General features: G+C 40.3%; 3 protein-coding genes across 4 annotated transcripts in view; 1 reads left to right on the top strand and 2 right to left on the bottom strand.

Annotated features, from left to right (window-relative positions):
• Positions 1 to 143: 143 nt before the first annotated feature.
• trpm5 (transient receptor potential cation channel, subfamily M, member 5) lies at positions 144 to 16074 on the bottom strand. The gene is made up of 28 exons (XM_049718834.1): positions 15977 to 16074; positions 14694 to 14817; positions 14494 to 14575; positions 13056 to 13120; positions 12671 to 12815; positions 12417 to 12597; positions 10300 to 10466; positions 10012 to 10189; positions 9791 to 9855; positions 9212 to 9397; positions 8828 to 8927; positions 8612 to 8730; positions 8002 to 8349; positions 6944 to 7087; positions 5676 to 5799; positions 5433 to 5578; positions 3931 to 4043; positions 3751 to 3852; positions 3300 to 3561; positions 2813 to 2931; positions 2608 to 2740; positions 1989 to 2163; positions 1695 to 1863; positions 1390 to 1568; positions 1163 to 1295; positions 1000 to 1072; positions 614 to 704; positions 144 to 507 (listed from the first exon to the last, which is right to left on the bottom strand). Exons 3-28 carry the CDS (start codon positions 14521 to 14523, stop codon positions 452 to 454), a joined length of 3603 nt encoding a protein of 1200 aa, XP_049574791.1. The 5' UTR covers positions 14524 to 14575; positions 14694 to 14817; positions 15977 to 16074; the 3' UTR covers positions 144 to 451.
• LOC125967625 (cyclin-dependent kinase inhibitor 1B) lies at positions 15951 to 17950 on the top strand. Its single transcript, XM_049718846.2, has 2 exons — positions 15951 to 16450; positions 16523 to 17950. The coding sequence occupies exons 1-2, from the start codon at positions 16087 to 16089 to the stop codon at positions 16615 to 16617; spliced, it is 459 nt and encodes a 152-aa protein (XP_049574803.1). The 5' UTR covers positions 15951 to 16086; the 3' UTR covers positions 16618 to 17950.
• An 895-nt stretch (positions 17951 to 18845) lies between these two features.
• The window catches only part of kcnq1.1 (potassium voltage-gated channel, KQT-like subfamily, member 1.1), a 20067-nt gene continuing 18138 nt past the window's right edge, over positions 18846 to 20774 (bottom strand). For both annotated transcript variants that reach the window (XM_049718836.1, XM_049718837.1), the window contains one exon: positions 18846 to 20522. In XM_049718836.1, the coding sequence (XP_049574793.1) occupies positions 20334 to 20522 (189 nt within the window). In that variant the 3' untranslated portion in view covers positions 18846 to 20333. The remainder of the gene's footprint in view (positions 20523 to 20774) is intronic.

The raw sequence follows: 20774 nt of genomic DNA, 5'->3' as shown, positions 1-20774 counted from the left end.
TCATCTAGCGTTATGAATGGGTATAATGTCTAGACCCTGAATGTAAGACGACCTCCACTTTATTTTTTATTCTTATTTCAATGGCGAAAAACACTGTCTTATATTTGGGCCAATACGGTACTAATTAGAGTCTTTTGGACCCATTTGTTTTATCATGATTTATGACAGGCAGACATCATATGACAACATAACATTTTCAATGTGTCAAGCCAAATCAATTTCATTTATACTATCACTCTTAATCATAAGCGTGTCTCAAAGGTTTTCACATCGCCACAGTTGACAATTATTCTCAATATCCCCTGATGTGTCTTCAAACAAAGTATCAGTATCGATTTGTCTTCTACATTATCTTCAAAAATACAGAAAAATATGGTTATAATTAGCCATCCTAATATCACCATGATTATATTGTTTTATTTTTTTTCTTTGGTAATGAAACGGTAAAGCATCATTTGGTTTCCTTCTTGGGTTGACTTTGATGGGCATCATTGCTCGCCTTGCAGCCTGCCAAAGACAGTGCCATTTAATTCACATAAAATGCTTCATTAAATGCGTGTAGTGGTATTATCGGTTTTTACAGAACATTATTTTGATTGCACACTTGACTCACTTGGTGCAGTTGGAGCTTCTTTGCCACATTTTAGTGTACTCAGAGCAAAGCATTCTGCCATCCAAGACAACACTTCACCACAGTATTTGACCTAGATACAAATCCAGATGACACAAGTATTACACCCGGGTAGGTCACTTACAAAATGGATTTCTATTTGAGATATGAATGTCAAGTGGAGGATAGGATACTAAGGGCCAAATTCACAAGGAATGAACCGTGACCGCTGAAAGCACCTTTGATTGCACATCTTAATGTCCTCTTCACAAAGGATATTGCGCTATGATAAAACACAGCCACAAAGTTTTGACAGCTGAGTGGGGTTTGCACCTAGCCCCGCCCCCAGAATCCTTTGGTGAATTTGGCCCCAGCTTATTCAAGCATACTTGAGCCTCCATGAATGCCAGACGTTTCTCCTGGTCCTTTAACCCACCGATAATCCTGAGCAAACTCTGAACCCTTGTCAGAAAGTAAACAAACAAAAAAACAAATTGTTGTAAAATGTGTTGTTTTTCAGCGTCGTTAGCTTAGTTAAATTTTGACAACTACTTTGAGGATGTACTCTTGAGCCGCTCCTCACTGCTCTCCCAATGTTGCCGCTCAAGTTTGGCCAGGTAGTTCTCTTTCTGTACAGTCTCCCATGTAATCAGCCTCTGGTCAAGCCCTGCAGGTAGCTCTCGCTCTAGCACCACACGGAAGAAAACACAGCCATGTAGTCTCAGCGTTATATTCAATTTTAGCAATGCAGCCACCTTCGTTGCTTTAATTCATCCTACCAAGATGCTCCTGCTTGGACTCAGGCTGCTTGACAAGGCTGAGAAGGAACTGTGAGAGGTGGCTGATGATAATGAAAGGCGGAGCCAGTGCTGGGCGGCTGTGATACTCAACAATCAGGTTGTACCTTTGGAACTTCCAGAAAATATCAGTGTTGCCTTGTACAACCTGGAACGTGTAGCTGTATGTCACAAAACAGAAAAAGCGTATTTTACAAGCAACAACTAAATAAGGTTGTCTGCTCCCGAGAATTGGATGCGTACGAACATCCATCAACCGATTGCTTTCATATGAATGAGATCCTGACCTAAACATGGCAATGAGCAGGTTGAGCAGAAGGACATTGGTCACAAGAAGGAAGATGACCAGAAGGAGGATCACGAGCCAGTTGGCATAGACACTCGGACATGGTGGCTGGAGACCCTTGATAATCTCCTCGGAGTCATTGGTGCAGTTCATTTCGGGCATCCGAGCAGCTGTATCATGAAAGAAACAAATGGACCTAATTGTAAAATATAATTTGTGTGACATGAGCGTTACAAACCAATATGTTTAATCACGTCTAATCCTACCATTATTGATTCACCCTAAAGTTATTTACCATCGATTTCCTCTAAAGGAATCTGGCCAAAAATGTGCAGGTAGGGGCGATATAGGGCTCTGCGAAACACCCAGTCGATCCGTGGGTCATTAGGATGGAGGAGAGCCTGGGTAGCCACCCCGTATGCAATGAGCCACACACTCAGGAAGAAGAGGAAGAAAAAGACATCCTTCATCTGCAATGAAAATCATTGTACTGCTTGGAAAATGAAAGTCTTTCACATCTTCTATTTTTTTCACTCACAACTATTGTTCATTGGAATTTAATGAGACCTGATCCCATAGCTGGCAAGAAAACTAAAGCGCCGTGACACATACAGTTTACACCTCCAGGACATTCATCCATCAACTTCTGCAGTGCTTGTCCTCATTAGAGTGAGCAGGAACCCAGCTGGCTTTGGGCGAGATACACCATGGTCTATGGACCGGTGAAACGCAGGCAGGGCAGACAAGCACTCATATTCACACCTTTGGACAGTCTTCAATTGCAAACCAACAATGTTGGTACATTATGTAAAAGATAAATAAACCAGAAGATATCTAGAGACACAGGTTGATCTAGCAGTAAGTGCAAAAGAGAAAAGAAATAGCTAATGCCACGAGTTGAGATGCTTGCGTACCATTCTCTCCACAATGATGATCTTTGGCCCCAACTGCTTATGAATGGCAAAGATGTGGATCAGCCGCAGTGTAAATACCATGAAGTCTATTGCTAGAACAGTCCTTCCTGCCTCGTAAGTATCGTCAAACATCCTGCCACACAAATAAACAAATATAGCGTTCTCTATTTTTCTTTTGTATTTGTTCGTTCTGTGTTATTTATACCTGCATGAAACTCCAACAACAAAAAGTGAAATGGCCACCATGTCACACTTGTTCCAGTTGTCCTCTACGTAGAGCTTAAACTTTTTCAAGATGTTCATCTCTTCATCTGAAAAGAAGCTCTGCGACACGACACACATTTTTTTTAATTAAACAAAAATTCCCTTAGTAAAACAAAACAGAGATGTGAGGAACAGTATTGTGCAATTTGGTCAAAATCAGTACATGTCATAATTGTCTTCAAAATATTATACGTTATGTTTTATTTTGTCAAATTTGACTTATTGAGGACATCTGATCAAAGACGCTTAAGGTAAGAGTGTTTTTGTCAAACTGATTCATGTTTTTGTGAGCTGAAAATTATAATGGGATAAGACTGATGTTAAACATACATGTGCATGCATGTAACATGAAGTATTGCCAGTCTAAAAATACAATCATGTGCAAAGTAATAACAACGAGAAATGGCATCTACTGTTATGACAGTCACCTGTCGAAGTTCTTCCAGCACCAGGGTGAAAACCCAGAAGTAGAGCATTATCTCTGGCGCTCCAGGACCAAGCGGTGGCGGTGGAAGAAAGTCCAGCAGGAGCACGTAGGTGAACAGGAACAAGAAGGCAAAATACATGATGACGTTACCGAGGAACACAGTGACCGGAGCGCTCCAGAAGCGACGCCAACGACGAAGTAAGAAACGCCACCACACTGATGCACAGCTCTGGTCTGCTGGGCCAGCACCAGGTGATGAGTTCCTTCAAAAATGCAGAGGACCGTTTGGATTTTATTCAAGTACTATAGGCCAGGTCTTATCCTAAAAACATGTTTGTCTAACACTGTTCCAGTCAAACACTATTTGAAATATCATGAATCATATTTTGAATCACATTTCATGTTATGAAAAGCATCACAATTCGAGCATATCAATGTCATCACAAACTTACCGTGGGCCATCTTCATCTGATAACAGTAAAACCTTTTCTGTTTCCAAACTGTCCAACTCCACAAATGGCTCCTCTCTAATCTGATTATCCAGCTCCTCATCACTACACAATTTCAGCCATAAGACACATTAAACATACATTTTAGGGGAACAAAATTGTATGAAATCCAAATCATCTCACCAGAACTTTATTATATTGGTCCAAATAAGAGGTGGACAGAAGAAAGACACAACAAGCTTGGAGATGGATGTGTCTGTTCTCATTGATCCCCACCAAATCTTTGTCAGCAGAGCCTGAAATATAAATCGACAAATAAATACATATATTTTAAATTGTCTTTTTTTTTGTCATTGAACACGCTAAATTTGGTACATTTGAATTCTCCCACAAGGGGGCAGTGTAAACCATAACAAACATCTACCTTACAGTCAGATTGCAATGTCCGTCTGTGCATGGATAGTCAAAATGCAAATTTTCACCATTAATCAAATTATACCAAGGTCTGTGGCCCAGCATCCACTTTATCGCTGTGCAAATGTAACATAATTACTCAAATGAGCACCAAGTCTGTTAACATGGGCAGTTTGCTGCTGTAGGGTCAGAATATCAAATAACTAGTAGATGGTGTCATGGTGTCTTGTGTCAGTAGAATTCCTATTCTCTTGTGATGGGCAGGGTGAATTTTCCTTCCATCCATCTATTCATTTCCTATCGCACAATTAGGACTTGGTGAGTTTACTGCATGACAGACAATACATTAGAACACAAATGTATTTACGTATATAGCACATTTTTCAACAGTTGCGCTTCAAATATAGCAATGGGACAATCACAAAGACAGTGAAAACAGTCAATTGAAATGGTAGCAGAACAGTCAAAAGTCAGTCAAAAGCCAAATAATAAAAATAGGAGGCCCAGGTCAACAGGGGACCACCAGGACCGAAAAACATAATTTCTCTTTTCATTGAAAATTCAATGACATCCAAGCTTTTATACTCTCTGGGCAGGATATGAGTGGTCTTAAGGCGAACACATCTTTTTTGCTCAGCGGGACATAGATCTGAGGGTCATCCTCAAAGAGTAGAATAAAAATGCCATATTTTCGTAGGATGGAACCTAGGGGCAGCAAATTCTCAATCGCACCTGAATGTTGAATTGCAAATCAAATAATGAGTAACAGAGCGTCCGTCAGTAATACACCAATCTGTGAAAATAGCAAATAAAGGCTAATATCAAGAGGGTTGCCGCACACCATCATGACCTGGTCATCAGCCTATTGCACATCACATAAAGACATTCATGCTTACATTCATACCTGTGGACAATTGTCATTCTTCTATAGACATCTTTTTAATATGTGAGACGGACATGACACACTGACAATTGAACCCAAAACTCAGAACTGTGAGGCAGGCATGCATACTTGCTCACCACATTGCTTTTTCCACACTGCTGGCTAAATTTTCCATTTCACAATCAACACTACTCAAGTTGCCCTTTTGAAGGTTATTTCAGAAAAACACTGCAGACAACAGTTTTAAAAAATAAAGAACATGGTGCACACAAGCTAATTGATTAAAAGCACCAAGAATAATCACATCTGTTTTTAGTTCAGGTGAGGCACTAGGCAGAGGAAAAAAAGCAAAACAACCCCCTAAAAAAAGGTGGAATTGTTGTGTTACCTGAACTCCATCGTGGGCAAAGAAGGACTTGGCATCAGCCTCAGTTGCCAGGTTGAGGACCGTAGATTTGCTCCAACATTGTGTTCTCCTCACTAACAAAGCATACGCCCTGTCTTCACTGTTGGAGTAACACTCTCCAAACACATCTGTTATCACACAGGGAGTACACGTACAATGTCCCTTTTCCGAGGTCAGAAAATTAAATACATGCATCCTTTCACTTTTTTATTCCTGAGTACTCACCAAGGGCAAACTGTTCATACTTGGCCTCTTTCATGCTCCGTGCAGACTCAGCCTCAGATTCAAGTCTTGCCATCTCTTTCAGAATCTTGCACCCTGCCAAAGCTGCTGCCACTGCCTCGGGGCCCTAGACGAATAATATAAATATGAATCAAAGTTTGTAATCACATCATCTTGGTATGTTGGTTTGCCTGACTTATTTTTCTATTTATTAACTGGGTTAATTTGATTGTGTTATAACAATATTGATTCACATTGATCCTTTATCAAGCCTGCAGTGAAAGAGGAGCGTAATTGTAAAATAAACATACACATAGCAAATGAATCTTATATTAGCCCATCATATTGGGCATAATTAGAAATTTCATGAAACTCCCCAGCAGAGGATGGGTTTTCACGCGTCTCTTTTTGATCTGGAGTCGAACAGGATCATGAAACTACTACATTGGGATGATTCTTGAAGGAGGACACTGAGCTACTGTTTTCAAATTGGGCTGTTATATTATAGGTCCACGAAAAATGAAATGGAATGAGTTGATCTCTTACCTATAATAGAAATAAACGGCACTGTCAGTTGGACAGTATGTTAGTCATATTTCACTATAAATATAAAGAATATTTACTTTATAGTGTGCATTAAATCATGCAGTGTACATTATATGAATGCATACGTATATATTAGCAAATTATGCGACAGCGACTGACATATGCACATAAATGAGATGCAGTATATGGATGCTGCAAAGATAATTACAATATATATTAAAGCTTGCAACATGAGAGGTACTTCAAACGCTCAGAACTGTGGCAGTATGTCGATGATATGACCATTAGCGGTGGTGGAATGTGCACAGTTTGAATGAAATTACCATAACTTCAGATAATGATTGAAATAAATGCAGGGAAGGAGCACACAGAGGTGACGACTCGAAGAAGTGCAGTAATTGGTTACCTCGGTCCAGGAAAGGGCAATAACAAAAATCAAAGCTTCCTTAAGAAGATGCAGAAAACAAAGTGGTTTTAACATTGATTGGTGTCATTTAAACTCCCATGTTTGCCATTGATTCTGATTAAAAACATGAAAACTTACTGTAAGAGTAGCCGCACATGTCGAGCCCACATCAAACACCTGACCCATGCCAGAAAATGTCCCCTACATCTCAGTTGCACTGAACTGTTTCATTCCATGTTTTTGTTCTAATCGCATCACCAGGCATACACTTGCAGAATGAACCACACGGTACTGATTGAAATTAAATGACAAGACATACCATGGCCCAAAAGTAGTTAGCCATCTGCTGTCGGTTCTGAAGGACAGCCCAGAGGAAAAGATCCCTCCAAGGATGTTGGCAACGCTCTTCCAATTCTGCCAGGTTCTTCTGACTATGGAACAGTCGACCCTTTGCAGGCTTTTCCTGGAGTACAAACATCACCCAGATGTGGGGCATGCAGATAGTATAACATTCAAGATTTTGTTTTCACTACTTGCTTTGGCATATCTAATTCAACATGGGCTAAAAGGATTGTCATAGTATTTAGCCCTGATAAATACCCTGTACTGTACAAAGTATAGGACCTGTGTTGGATTGTTGAGACAACCTTATCGCCGTTATATGAGCTTTTGTTAATGGTTGTAATATTTAGAGGTGTAATGTATTTCACAATATGATGTTGTGAAGAAGAAGGCAAAATAATAACTGTCAAGCACGCCTTAAGAATAATGAACTGAATAAAAAAAATCATTGGATGATTATTTTTTATTTCATAGTGATTCATGCAAATATATTATGAAATAGCATAATCATGTTCTTTGTTTCTGCATTGTGTAGAAATTATGGGCTCTATTTTCTTGCCCAGCACAAGCCTAGTGCGGTGCGCTATCTATTGTGAGTATTTTAATTTATTTTTTTTCAAAAAGGGTAGTTTGGGCCGTTGAGGGCATGAATACAGCCAATTTCATTGGGTGTAAATAAAATAGGCTCCTCATTCCCTTCAAATATGGTGCGGCAAGGGGTGGAATTATAGTGCTTGAGTCTGGCAGGAAGTAAAAGCGACAAAAGTAGGTTTAGAAAGAACCGCAAGCAAATCTCTTCATTTAAAGGTGACCTTGGAGTTTTAGAAAACTTCTTTAATTGCTTGAGTGTACTTTTAAATGTGAAACACTTTTTTTGTAAATGCTATTAAATGTGCTTTTAATTATGCGAAGTACATTGAGTTACCTTGTGTATGGAATTCACTCTTGTATGTAAATAAAGCTGCCTTGCCCTAACCTTGTCTTTTTTGTATTTTCTCATTTAGGCCTATCTTTAAGATAAAATATATCACTCACTGTGGGAATCTTCTGGTAAAAGCCTTTGCAGGCGTCATGAAGAAAGTCTTTGAGCACTTTGGCAACCTCATAAAGTGTGAAACGGGGTTTCCGTTCCCCCTGCTCAGAAATGTGCTGCCCGGGAGGCCCAGGTGTCCTTGCAGTACCAAGCAGACGCTGCTTTTCCTCATATTTTTTTAGAAGTAGGTTATGCAGGAGACTCTTCTCGGACACGGACCAATACAGCTGCTGGAGACGTCCGTAGGTGAGGAACTCACCCAGGTTAACACCGTTGTCGACAAATAAACGTACAAAATCTGGTTTGTCATTGATAAGTGCATCCATCATCATTTCTTCAAGGTCACATGCCTGCACAGACAATGATGTGCAGTGATCCTCGATTAATTGTCAATTGTAACTGAAGACCTTGCATTCACTCACTATGACGAATAGGTTCTGTGCCGTGTTCATGTAAAATGCAGAACTCTATTTACACATTTGTTAAATACTCTGCAGATTTGTGAATTACCTGTCATTTTTAAGGACAATTGAAACAAATTGGGTTGCATAAAATAACAAATTGGGTAGCGTAAACTAACAAATTGGGCAGCGTAAAATAACTTTCTCTCACCTTCCACTCCACATCTCCGTTGAAGATCTCACTCTTGGCAATGTCCACTCGGTTCCAAGCCACAGCCAGCTTCAACTCATCAAGAAAATCTTGGGCTTCCTGACTTTGACTCTTGCAAGCTCACACATAAACAAACACACACACAAAATGTCAGTAGTGTCACAACTTGGGAATGGCCATTATTCTGAATCGCATTTCTCATAAAAAGTGCTTTACCTTTGACAAGAGCTTTGAGGATGACTGTGTCCAGCTCAGAGCTTTCTTGTTCAGGGTCATGGACAGTGAGTAGATGCCCATGATTCAGTATTTTCTGGATCTGGTTGGTGGATGACAAACGCATTTTACACATTTGTTTTTGTCATACCCGAGTAGACAATTTCTACTGATAAATGTTGTTTGATGACTCTTTCACAAAATAAAATAAAACTGTTTTTGTTTTTCTTGTGTTATACATAATTGGGACATCATGTCTAAATATGGATGAAGGGAATCCTATTTTAGCTGCTCTCTTTCCCATCTGTCCTATTTTTCAGGCAATGTTCAAGCCTCTTGACATTCATAACTGTATGTCTGCCTCTACGCTCAACACATCACCCTCACCAGCTTGACCCAGTTTCTTATGTCCGTGCTGTGGTAGGCGTTTGGAAAGGTGTCCGACAGCAGCTCGTGAACACTGTCTGTATCCCAGCAGCCTCTGTTCATGAGTGTGACGAGGATGTCAGCCACTCCTCCCGAGCCTGCCAGAATAAGCCACGGTGTCGAATTGCCAATGCCTTTACAGATCCGCTGCAGAAAAGGACAAATTATTGTTCACAAACTCTTGGTTTGACCCCCATTTTAAAAGATTACCCAAAAAAATGATTTTCTGGCATAATTTATGGGCCTAGTACAAATGGTTAATCTCCTAATTTAGGAATGTGCACATGCAAATAACTTTGCGACATTTCCTGTCAAGAGACATCACGTCAGTAGAACAACAACAAAAAAAAAAAACTGTAATATAATGTGTTTCTGAGTTGTCTTATGACATGATTGTGTCATAAGAGGACACAATCAAAATCCGTCAGAGCATAAGACTCACACATTTAGCAACTCTTAAGAGCAAAATATGGCAAAATTAAGATAACAGGAATCATATTTTTTAAAAGCCCAAACCAATAATTAACTAATGAGACCGACCTTTAGAATTTGAGGTTCACCGTGGACCAATAGACAGAGAACAGGGATCTCAAAACTTCCTGCACCTTTAAAACAAAATGAAAATTCACACAGTAAATGATGAATGTCTACAGACAGCATCAGGTTCAGTGTCCTTATGAGTGTGCAGCGCTTTTACCACTCGAAATAAGATATTGTTATTGTGCACTTGTTTACCAATGTTTTTCCTCCCGCGCATTTACCTCCATAGCCTGTGCGCTGAAGAGAAATGTGTTTGAGCAGCTTCACTCTCATTTCACTTGTGGCTCCGGGTTTGTTTGGATCTTCCTCCACCAGCACAAAATGAGAGTGGTGGCTGTCTAGGGAATAAACTGACCCATGGGGCAAGTCCTGCGGCTTGTATACTGCTGGCGCACCCAACTTAAAGAGAGAAATAGACATGACATAAAAACATTATGTTAAGTTGCCAGTGAAATAGGTTCTGTTTTGTTTTCTTCTCAGTTGTATGTTTGTTGTGTGCACTTTAACACCTTGGCACCGAGTAGTGCTTCTCGATTGTGGATCATGTTCCAGGGTGCGATGCCGATGGCCACTACACGAACTTTTGCAGAAGTGCTGGCCAAGGAGTGGTCTTGCACAGCCTGGCCCAAATGTTTGGTGATGCCAAATCGAAGACCATTAGTCAAAATCCATGCTCCTGAACCATAGAGAGGTTATTGCACATGAGTCTCCAATTAATCAATAGTAAACATGTAGTGTATTGAGCGAGTGAAATAGAGATGAGAGAGAGAAATGAAAACAGGATTCCACTCTTTAAATTGTTTTACAGGACATCAAGTCAAGTGACATCACGTGGTAGTCTGTCGGTGAACTTAGGGACCCTGTCTCCATGACTGTAGGATTGATTGCAAAGATTTATATTTAAATTCATGCTTTTGTGACTTCGTAATTTGATTATACAATCCTATTTGATTTGATTTTGTGACAAATAAATAATTAAATACATAAATAAATAAACAAACAAATAAATGAACATAAAAAGTCACTTTTTCTGCAGCTTGCCCTAAATGCAGCAAGTTATCTGGTTTATCTGGGTCATCATCATCGGTTTAAAGTCCGTTTTCCAGGCGCCGCTGGGTTGGACTGGGTTGTTGATATGGCTTTCTTCCACCGGGAACGGTCCATGGCCATCTCGTGGTTGATGTCGAGTGCCTTCATGTCGGCTGACACGGTCGTCTGCCAGGTCTTTTTAGATCGGCCACTGGGTCTTGTTCCCTCTACGTTATACGACATAACTTTCTTCACCCAGTCGTTCTCGTCCTTCCTCACTACATGTCCGTAACATCGCAGTCTGCCTCTCCTCACCACATCCACTATGGCCTCAACTCCCATCTTCTTTCTCAGCTCTGCACTGTTTTTTTTCTCCCTCATTGACACACCACACATCCATCTGATCATCCTCATTTCTGCTCTGTTTAGTTTTTCTTCGTCTTCTGTTTTCAGGGCCCATGCCTCACTTCCGTACGTCATACTACTTCTGACGCAGGCTGAGTACACTTGGCCTCTCATCTTCAGGGATGGGGCCTTAGATGTTAAGAAGGGCATGAGTTCCCCAAATTTCTTCCACCCGCTTCTCACCCTTGTGGTCACTGCTAGGTCCACCCCCCCATCAGCGTTAAGCATGTCTCCAAGGTAGCAGAAGCTGTCCACCACCTCGTACATCTCCCCATCTACTATGAGCCCCTCTTGCTCAGCTGGGTCTGCTTGGGCGACTTCTCCCCTGCACCGCTTGCATTTGAAGGTCTCACTTGTCAAATGTGTATTCATATTTTTGACCTCCCTTCATCGGCTTCCTGTCCACAACAGAGCAGAGTTTAAAGTACTGCTTTTAACCTTCAAAATTTTAAATGGTTTAGTACCAGTGTGCTTAGATGAACTTGCTGACATTTCTGTTCCCACACGGTCTCTGCTCTCAGAAGGGAGCAACCTGCTAATTGCATCATGAGCTGAGAAACTCTTTGGGGCACAACCCTTTTCTCATATTTGCACCAACCCTATGGAATGCTTTCACTCTCCACATTATACAAGCCTGTTCAATCAAAATTTTGAAAGGTGAAGACCCACCATTTTACTGTAACACTTATTCTACTTGTCTCTTTACTGTTTTTATTTATTTACTATCTACCGGTGCATACACTCAGACACACTCACACACACACAGGCACAGAGGTTATTATTTGTTAGTGCCAATTAAATATTGGCAGGTTTGTATCTCATTAGATGTGCAGGTGTTTGCTATGGCTGATGTGAAAGTAGTGTGAAGACACATTTTTATAACATTTCATTAACCCGTGATGGCCGATCCAGCTGGAGTTTGTGTTTTATGTGTTCTATGTGCCCTCTCTGCATCCATTGCAGCCTGGTCATCTTGGAAGGGGGATCCTCCCATCTGTGGTCTCTTGTCAAGGTTTCTCAATTTCCCCACAGTAAGGATTTTCTGAGCTTTTCCCTTGCCCTCCTGGGAGTTTAAGATCAGGGGATGTTTGAGAATAATTGTGAATTTTTGTACATGTGAAGCCCTTTGAGACTTGTTAGTGATTTAGGGCAATATAAATAAACTTGACTTGACTTGGTCTGAGTCTCATACCTGTGCTTTGTGCTGCTTTCACAAGACCTTTTCTGAGAGTGTCCCTGAGCCAGGGTTTCATCTGAGCCAACTCATCTCCTCCAACTAAAGCAACCACCAGGTGAGGAGGAGCTAGTCCCCACTGCTCTGTCAGCATTTGGAAGACGTGCGCTGGGTCGGTATTGGCTTGTACTCTCATAAACTGGAAGAAAAGTGAAAAGGATAAATCATTCTATTCATTCCCAAACATTGTGATCTTATGGTATGTTCTTAACCTTTCCTTTTGTCTTGGAGGCTCCGATGAAATCAATGTCACCTACTCTTCCCGCTGGCCAGTGACTCTTCATTCTGCTGCTCTTCTCTCTTACATTCTGTAGTGTCTCATCCTGTGTAGAGCAGCATGAACATCCCTGGAGGACACTGAAAATCGAGAGGATAGGGTTAGGGGTGGATGGATGGATGGATGGATGGATGGATGGATGGATGGATGGATGGATGGATGGATGGATGGATGGATGGATGGATGGATGGATGGATGGATGGATGGATGGATGGATGGATGGATGGATGGATGGATGGATGGATGGATGGATGGATGGATGGATGGATGGATGGATGGATGGATGGATGGATGGATGGATAGGCGATAGTTTGACACACCGGGGCTCCTCTGACCATTCCAGCATGTCCCCACATCGTAGGCATTTTGTCTGCAGCTCTGGCCCCTTCAAACAAGCAAACATGCCAATATTAGATGCACTTCCCTAAATTCACTCTAAACCAATTATTATTTACATAACACAAGGTTCTTTGAGGCACTTGTGGTCAATGCAAAACTGCCAGAATTTCCATTCATGATCCCATATGCAAAGCTGCTCTTAGCATATGTTTGAACTCAAAATTCACAAAGCACCACTGCTCACTGTTGGATGCCACTTGTGTCTAAATCAAATCCCTAATCAATTCACAAAGTTAGTTTTGTTCAGTCATTTTATAAAGTTATGTCTCATTTCAAATTACTGTCACAGATTGTTTCACAAAAATATCAGATGACCCTTTTGGCTCAGTCTTATTTCCATATGTAAACATTTGCACGCTTAGAAAATTTATTAAAATACTCTTGGGTCCTTCCAATAATCAATGAGTAGGAATGAGCTTGTGGTTACATAAAGAGCATTTGTTTTCTGTGTGTTTTTAAGTACAGACACTGGCTGTGGTGGGAACTGGTATTTGACTACAGTTTTGACTCTGATGACCATTGGCTATGCAAATGATCTGATTTGCATGCAATCAGTTGGGACTATATGACCAGCCATGAGATACGCACACATACACATCTCTCTTCCTCAACATTTAAAACAACTATGGTGAAAGAATAAGAATAGTAGCCCATTAATATTCATATTCCATCTTGCCCTGACAGCATGAGTAGAACAAGGATTTGTAACCAGCTCAGTGGGCTAGTGGTAGAGTGTCCGCCCTGAGACTGGAAGGTTCAAACCCCGGCCGGGTCATACCAAAGACTATAAAAATGGGACCCATTGCCTCCCTGCTTGGCACTCAGCATTAAGGGTTGGAATTGGGGCGTTAGATCACCAAATGATTCCCGAGCGCGGCACCGCTGCTGCTCGCTGCTCCCCTCTCCCCCAGGGGATGGATCAAAATCACACGGGGATGGGTTAAATGCAGAGACAAATTTCGCCACACCCAGATGTGTGTGTGACAATCATTGGGACTTTAACTTTTAAAAATTGCTTACCAGTGATGGGACATTGTCACGAACTAAGAAGAATTAAAACAGAGGAACAATGTTAACATTTATTTATTTAAACTTAACATCAAATGTGTTTCTTCTCAAGTAAATGTGTATTCCATATTTATTTATCAAATAAATTGTTTTCATGGGGGGGGGTCTGATACTGATTTTATTTGCCCAAATATTTAAAGAGCTGTAATTTTAATACCATGACACCACAAAGGTTTTGCTCACAGTTCTCATACCAACCACCTGAATCCAATATCAGATACAATATGTGAGAATATGAAAATATTCTTTGCATAACAAGACAGTGAGACAGTAGATGTCATATGTACTTACAAGAAAATTGTCTCCTCTGCCCAGCATCATGGAACAATCGTTTCCTGCTTAATCCCACTTGAGAAGGTCATAGAAGTTTCCCCTACAAGGATTGAGTGAGACACCAGAAAGCGATAAGGCTCTATCACTGCAACAAGACCAACAACATCACTCATTTGCATACTCATTTGCAATGGCGAGACAGCTGACAAAGGACATACCAACAACCTTGCTGTTTTCATAGTGTTTGCTGCCCCTTGGTTCCGTTCTCCGAAAACATGGCATTTCCTTCCATTGCAATGTGGATGACAGTCAGGTTGCATTCTCCTTAAGACCACTCATGCCCTGCCAAAAGGACATCAAATCCTGGATGTCATTGAATTTTCTAAATTTCAATGTAAACAGAAATAATGTTTTTTGGCCCATGTACGTACTATATCCCAGCCTGTTGACTTGGGCCCCCTGGAGTCTTATCTAAACCCAACAGTTTTGAACTTGGGTTTTAAATTGGCCAGTAATTTTAAATTGGACCGCCAAATCAGTGCTGTTAAATCCAGCTTCTTCCATCTTGGGTAGCTGGCAAGCCCTTCCTTTGTCAACAGCACTTAGAAACAGTAATCCATACCTTTGTTACATCTCGGCTAAATTAATATACAATGCCATTTCAGTCCTCCATCAAGCATCTCCAGTTGGTCCAAAATAAAACTACTCACCTCCTAACTGGAGCTCGCAAGAGGGAGAACAAAACCCTAATTATGGCCTCCCTTCACTGGCTCCCAATACATTTTAGAATGCATTTTATGAAACTTCTGTTTGTTTTCAAATTGTTAAACGTACCACTTTGAACTCCTCCACCCCTACACAATTGCCCTTGGGCTTGCATCAAGTCAGTTAAACACATTAGTTAATGACGTACATTGTTTACCAATCACTTATATTCATCCACTTTAACTACAATTGTTGCTTTCGGGATGCTTGGAAATAAAAATAGAGATCTCAAGGGATCTGGTTTTTGAGTCCTTTTTTGTTCATATTCCAAAAGTAATACACATTTGCAACATGCAGACTCTTAAGACAGGTCACATTCTATATATGAATACAACTCCAAAAGCAACAAGAAAAGCCTGTGGCATCTTACAGTGGCTAGAATAACTCTACACACTCTTGTCATCTTTCTGATCAAAATACACAACATACACATTCTGTATGCAAGCAAAAAAAGAAAACATTCTGTATGCAAACATGCATAATTGCATTAAATCGCAAGACCATAAACACAACCAGGACTACTTTATTTGAAAGCTTAACTATTTTTAGGCTTAAAGATAAAATTAATGATCACTACAAATTCGAACAGTATGATTTGATTTGAAATAGCCATGCCATATTGCACTTTCTTGTTGTATATTGTGCTAATAATTATGCAAAGGCTTCCTATTGGCTTCGTGACCTATACGTCGCAGCAGCCAATAAGCACTCGAGTTTTACTCTTTGGTCAACTGACCTTCACCGAAGATCAAAGGGTCAAAAGACATAAATATCCGCACGATGCATGAACTCGTCATAAGTACTGCAAAGGGAAGAAAAGCAACATAAAGGAATACGCGGAGGAAAATGGACTGCAGCGTGCGTCGATGTCTCTTTGGCCCGGTGGATCACGAGCAGCTACACCGAGATCTGAAGATGAATCTCCATGAATTATTTCTGGAAGCCTGCCGGCGATGGAACTTTGACTTCCAGACCGACGCTCCGCTTCCAGGGATGTTTGAGTGGGAGAAAATTTCCGGTGGCTGCACCGCCACGTTTGACCAAACCCAGCACGAGTGCAGCGCTCTCGTCTTGGCCGCCGATGACCAAGACATGGAGGGCTGGAGCGACCAGGAGAACCGACCCGGCTTCTCCAACTATCCCGGCGAAGTAACGCCTGTCCGTGGGAAGAGGACTCGCCCCAAGTCCAAAGAAAATGCACAAATCACAGGTAAGAAACGTTAACTAAAACAAGCATGAAAAGTATTGAGGCTGTGGAATAACCGTCACCGTTTCTTTGCAGACCTTGCTGGAAATAGGAGGACGTCTGCAGAAGGCAAACCCACAAACTTTTACTCAAAGCGCAGCGAAGCAGCTTTGTGGAAATCAATAAGATGATCGGATCACACTTCTGGTGGAAAGCTTCTAAAACTGACCAGATAGTGAACCAGATGCTTCTTTAATGTTATTTCATGTATTTTCTTTTTTGTTCAATTTCCTCACATTTCTCCCACTTTATTTTATGTTCTTTCTTTTTTTAATTTAATGTGTGCATTTTTCTTTTTGTGGTGAGCTTTAAAAGCATTCAAACATTTTGTTCGTTGACATGATTGGTATAAAATATTGATATTTTTAACTTGATGAAATTATTGTACAGTTTTGTTGCCTACTGAGGTGCAGAGAAAGTGAAGTAGCAGATGCTTTTACATTTAATAAACTGTTGCATCTAAAAAATATTAGTGTCTCATTGATGGAATGCTCTACTTGAGTATAAATAAGGGTAATATAGATGTTTGCACACACAAAATACATATAAAAATACTTTCTACATTTCTCTCAACTAACTGTATAATTTATATTGATTATAAAAATGGGATGTAAACTTTTTATATCGACCATAAAACAACTTGGTGAGCCTGTTGGACTGTTTGATAAAGCAAAATAGTATAAGACCATTTGTTGAGGCTGGATTATCCATAATTTGGTATTTAATAATGATTTTATTTATCATTTAATATTTCACTGGAGTACATTTTTTGACCACTGTACCCACCTCTGCTTCTGCTTCCAAGGATATTTGGCCAGCTTGACGGTGAACAGTAACTTGATGGATGATTGCAGTCTGTGTGATTAAACATTATACTTTTTAATCAGAAACACTTAAAGAATCATATGAAAGCGGCAACTTTCAAATTAGCCCATTGCAAGGCCAAGTCCCATTTGTACCAGCACACTCCAAGTGTTGGGTTTTCAGCAGTGGAGAATCCAAAAGGCCATCTGGCCAGAGAGCAGGACAATGACCACAAAGCAGAGTGTGCCATCTCTTTCATCTGCAAATCAGGTTTTGTTGCTCCTCAAACCCCCAAGATGGTCTTTCCTCAACTTTACTTTCTCCCCCTTTTCCACCTTTCACATTCAAAGCCTATATTATCACAGACTTGTGCCAGGACATATTTAAATGTTTACTCTTTGTACTTCATGTGTATGTCACCGTCCCCACGGGAGATTATTCTTATTCATGTTTCAGTAATAAAGAAATCAAAAGTCTATTTGCGTCATGTAGCTGTTTCAATTGTAATGATGGCAAATATGAAGTTATATAAGCTAGTGGATTCACTGAGATTGAGTATACAATATATTTGATGCACAGTCAGTAGGTTCCATATGGGTCCCAAAGGTTTCCAGCCTCCCACTCACCTCCTTAATTAAATCCACTTAGATATGTATGATACTCTGCAACTTGTGCAGTTTATCATCAACGAATAAAGCTTTCCTCAACAGTTCTGAGGTGTTTTGATGAAACTGCCATGTTGTGTTGTGTAAACATTTATCCTGAAGCATTTGTTCGAATTAAATGACTTAAGTGAACATTGCATGTTCATTGGAGTATGATCCTAATTATGACAAGTAGCAAACATATTTTAAATACATTTTGTTGCTGCTGACAGTCATCCGTTAAATTGTTTCCATTAAATTGATTCTTTTTATGATCCCTTATGATGGATTTCCTGTTTGAGATACCCAAAATGGCATCAATTACCAAGTTTGCAACCCCATTTTCTCTCTCTACTCATCACCCTGTCCAGTCACACTCAGCACACTTTATGTGGGTGTGCCCCATTGTTTCAGTCACCCGAGGCAGATGGTTGCTCACATTGGGCCTTCTCTCCACATGACCACGTGTGTAAAGGAATCTCTGGACACCCCATGAATGACTTGTGAAGAGAAGGTCACCATCTGCTGCCCAAAGGTCTCTTGTCTAAAGACTAGGGTGTTCTGCATGCTTTAGTTATTTGCACCCTCCCTCCTAAGGCCACCACTTGATTATCATCTTAAAACATGATCACAAAAAGCACAATTGTGGACGGAATCCTCTCACACAAGCTGTGAAGCTACCTAACATTTTAATACTGTACAAGCTAAAACCCGGAAACAGGTGACAAACGACAATTGGAATCATCAGCAACAAAAGCGAGTGATCAAGTCATCAGTGTTTCCGCAACCTGTAATGATCCCAGTTGCACATGCAGCTGAAGCTGTGCAGTAAATGCTGCTAGGCAACAAGACCAGCATCACTTTTTGTCACGTTTGTCATATTGCATGCCACAGACGAGAGAGACTCGATGTACCATAAAGCAAGTTTGTATTTAATATCTTGGAGTCTAGGATCAAATCTACAATGTCTTGGAGTGCCCGAGCAAAATGCCAGAGTGGAAATTCTATGTGAATAAAGATGTACTGTATTATAAACATGCAGGGACATTCAATCCTATGAATCAGATAAATACAAAAGCTGCACTATCACCATTTCTGATCAGACATTCTTGTTATTGTCAGTGAGATAATAATGCTGACAATTCACACTCAAGCTGTTACAACTTTTTTTTTTACTGCACCTAATGGTACCCCAATGGTTTGAGCTCCTTCAAAGGAAAATGAATGTGCGTTTGGAGCAGATTTGATTTTACACAGTCCCAAAGCTTATCTGAACAGAAATGTTTTTCTTTTCTGTGAAAAGATCAAACCCAAGGTGGACAGAAAAGTAATGGTGTGACAATGTCATGTTAGTGCCTGAAGCTCAAGGTGCTCTTCTGTTCCAGCAAGTGCAAAATCACATTACTCTGATGTCGTGCCAATGACGCTTACATATAGAGAACGCATGTTTGCTTAGTATCGAGGGATTCCTAGGTGATGCTTTCATGATGTTAAAATACCTGGTTATTTTTCCAGATTGTTTTAATTAGCTTTTCAGCTAAGCAACAGTATTTCTCAGAATATATGCCAAATTTATTAGGGAATGCAGTTTGTAGTTGAAGAATATTCAATATGCTTAAATGTTGTAGTGTATCATACTGAGTGGAGTTTCTAATCTTTTGTCTTTCTTCTCTCGTGGTTTAATAAAGATACCTAATCATTACATACACTGCCGTTCAAAAGTTTGAGGTCATTTAGAAAAGTCCTTATCGCTATTTTTTCAACGCAGATAACATTAAACCAGTTAGGAATACACTTTATACATTGTTAATGTGGTAAATGACTATTCTAGTGGCAAACGTCTGGTTTTTAAAGCAATATCTACATGGGTATATAAAGGCCCATTTCTAGCAACCAGCCCTCCAGTTTTCTAATGTTCCATTGTATTTGCTAATTGTGTTAGAAGGCTAATGGATGAGTAGAAAACCTTTGAAAACCCTTGTGCAATTATGTTAGTGTTCATGGAAAACACTAAATTGCCTGGTTATACTTTTGGAGTTATTTAGTTTAGCTTGTGACAAGGGTTGGGGCTTACTTTAGACTCATCGTCAGTTGCAGTTCCAATTATTCCACAGGCCTAGAGCGCCCACTTGCTGTTTAGTGTGAAAATAACATGTGAAATGATATAATGTATTATTAATTTCACACATAAGTCGCTCCTGAGTATAAATCGCACCCCCGGCCAAACTATGGAGAAAAAAAACCTGCGCCTTGTAGTCCGGAAAATACGGTAGTATATATCCATGCATACACAGCAAAAGCCAAAGTAATATTTGACCCATGAGTTACAAAACATAGATCTGTGGTTCTGAATATGAGGTAATATTTGATATATGATTTACAGAACATAGATCGATACGTCAGTCGCTGTCCTGCAATTTTGATGACAGGTGCTCATAGCTTGGCAGACCATCGTGGCTAGGGTTGATATTGCTGCTGGGGCCAGACTGTGGTCCACGCTCCCGTTCGCCCCCATTGACATCTCTCCGGGCCGGCAGAATATTGAGAGAGTTTGCAATGTGATTCAGCATTTGATCCATGTGTGTGATCTATGAGAAGTGAATGCAATGTATGAATTATGAATGAATCATGGTTAGGGAATACAACATTTTTACACCGAAGGCTCCTGTACATCTAGAACTGCGAGAGTGGATATGTGGTAAGCACTGTGTGGAATTTGTTTCTCCTCTTGCTTGCATGTTTTAGAAAATCTAAATTGGCCAGGTACATGTAGTGAGTATCAGTGGTTATTTGTGTGCCCTATATTTAAAAAAAAAATCAATAAAAAAATCAATTGTCTA

This window comes from Syngnathus scovelli, chromosome 4, assembly GCF_024217435.2.
Source record: "Syngnathus scovelli strain Florida chromosome 4, RoL_Ssco_1.2, whole genome shotgun sequence".
Classification (NCBI taxonomy): Eukaryota; Metazoa; Chordata; class Actinopteri; order Syngnathiformes; family Syngnathidae; genus Syngnathus; species Syngnathus scovelli.
Note: the sequence above shows the minus strand (reverse complement) of the source record. Positions and strands in the feature narration are given on the sequence as shown.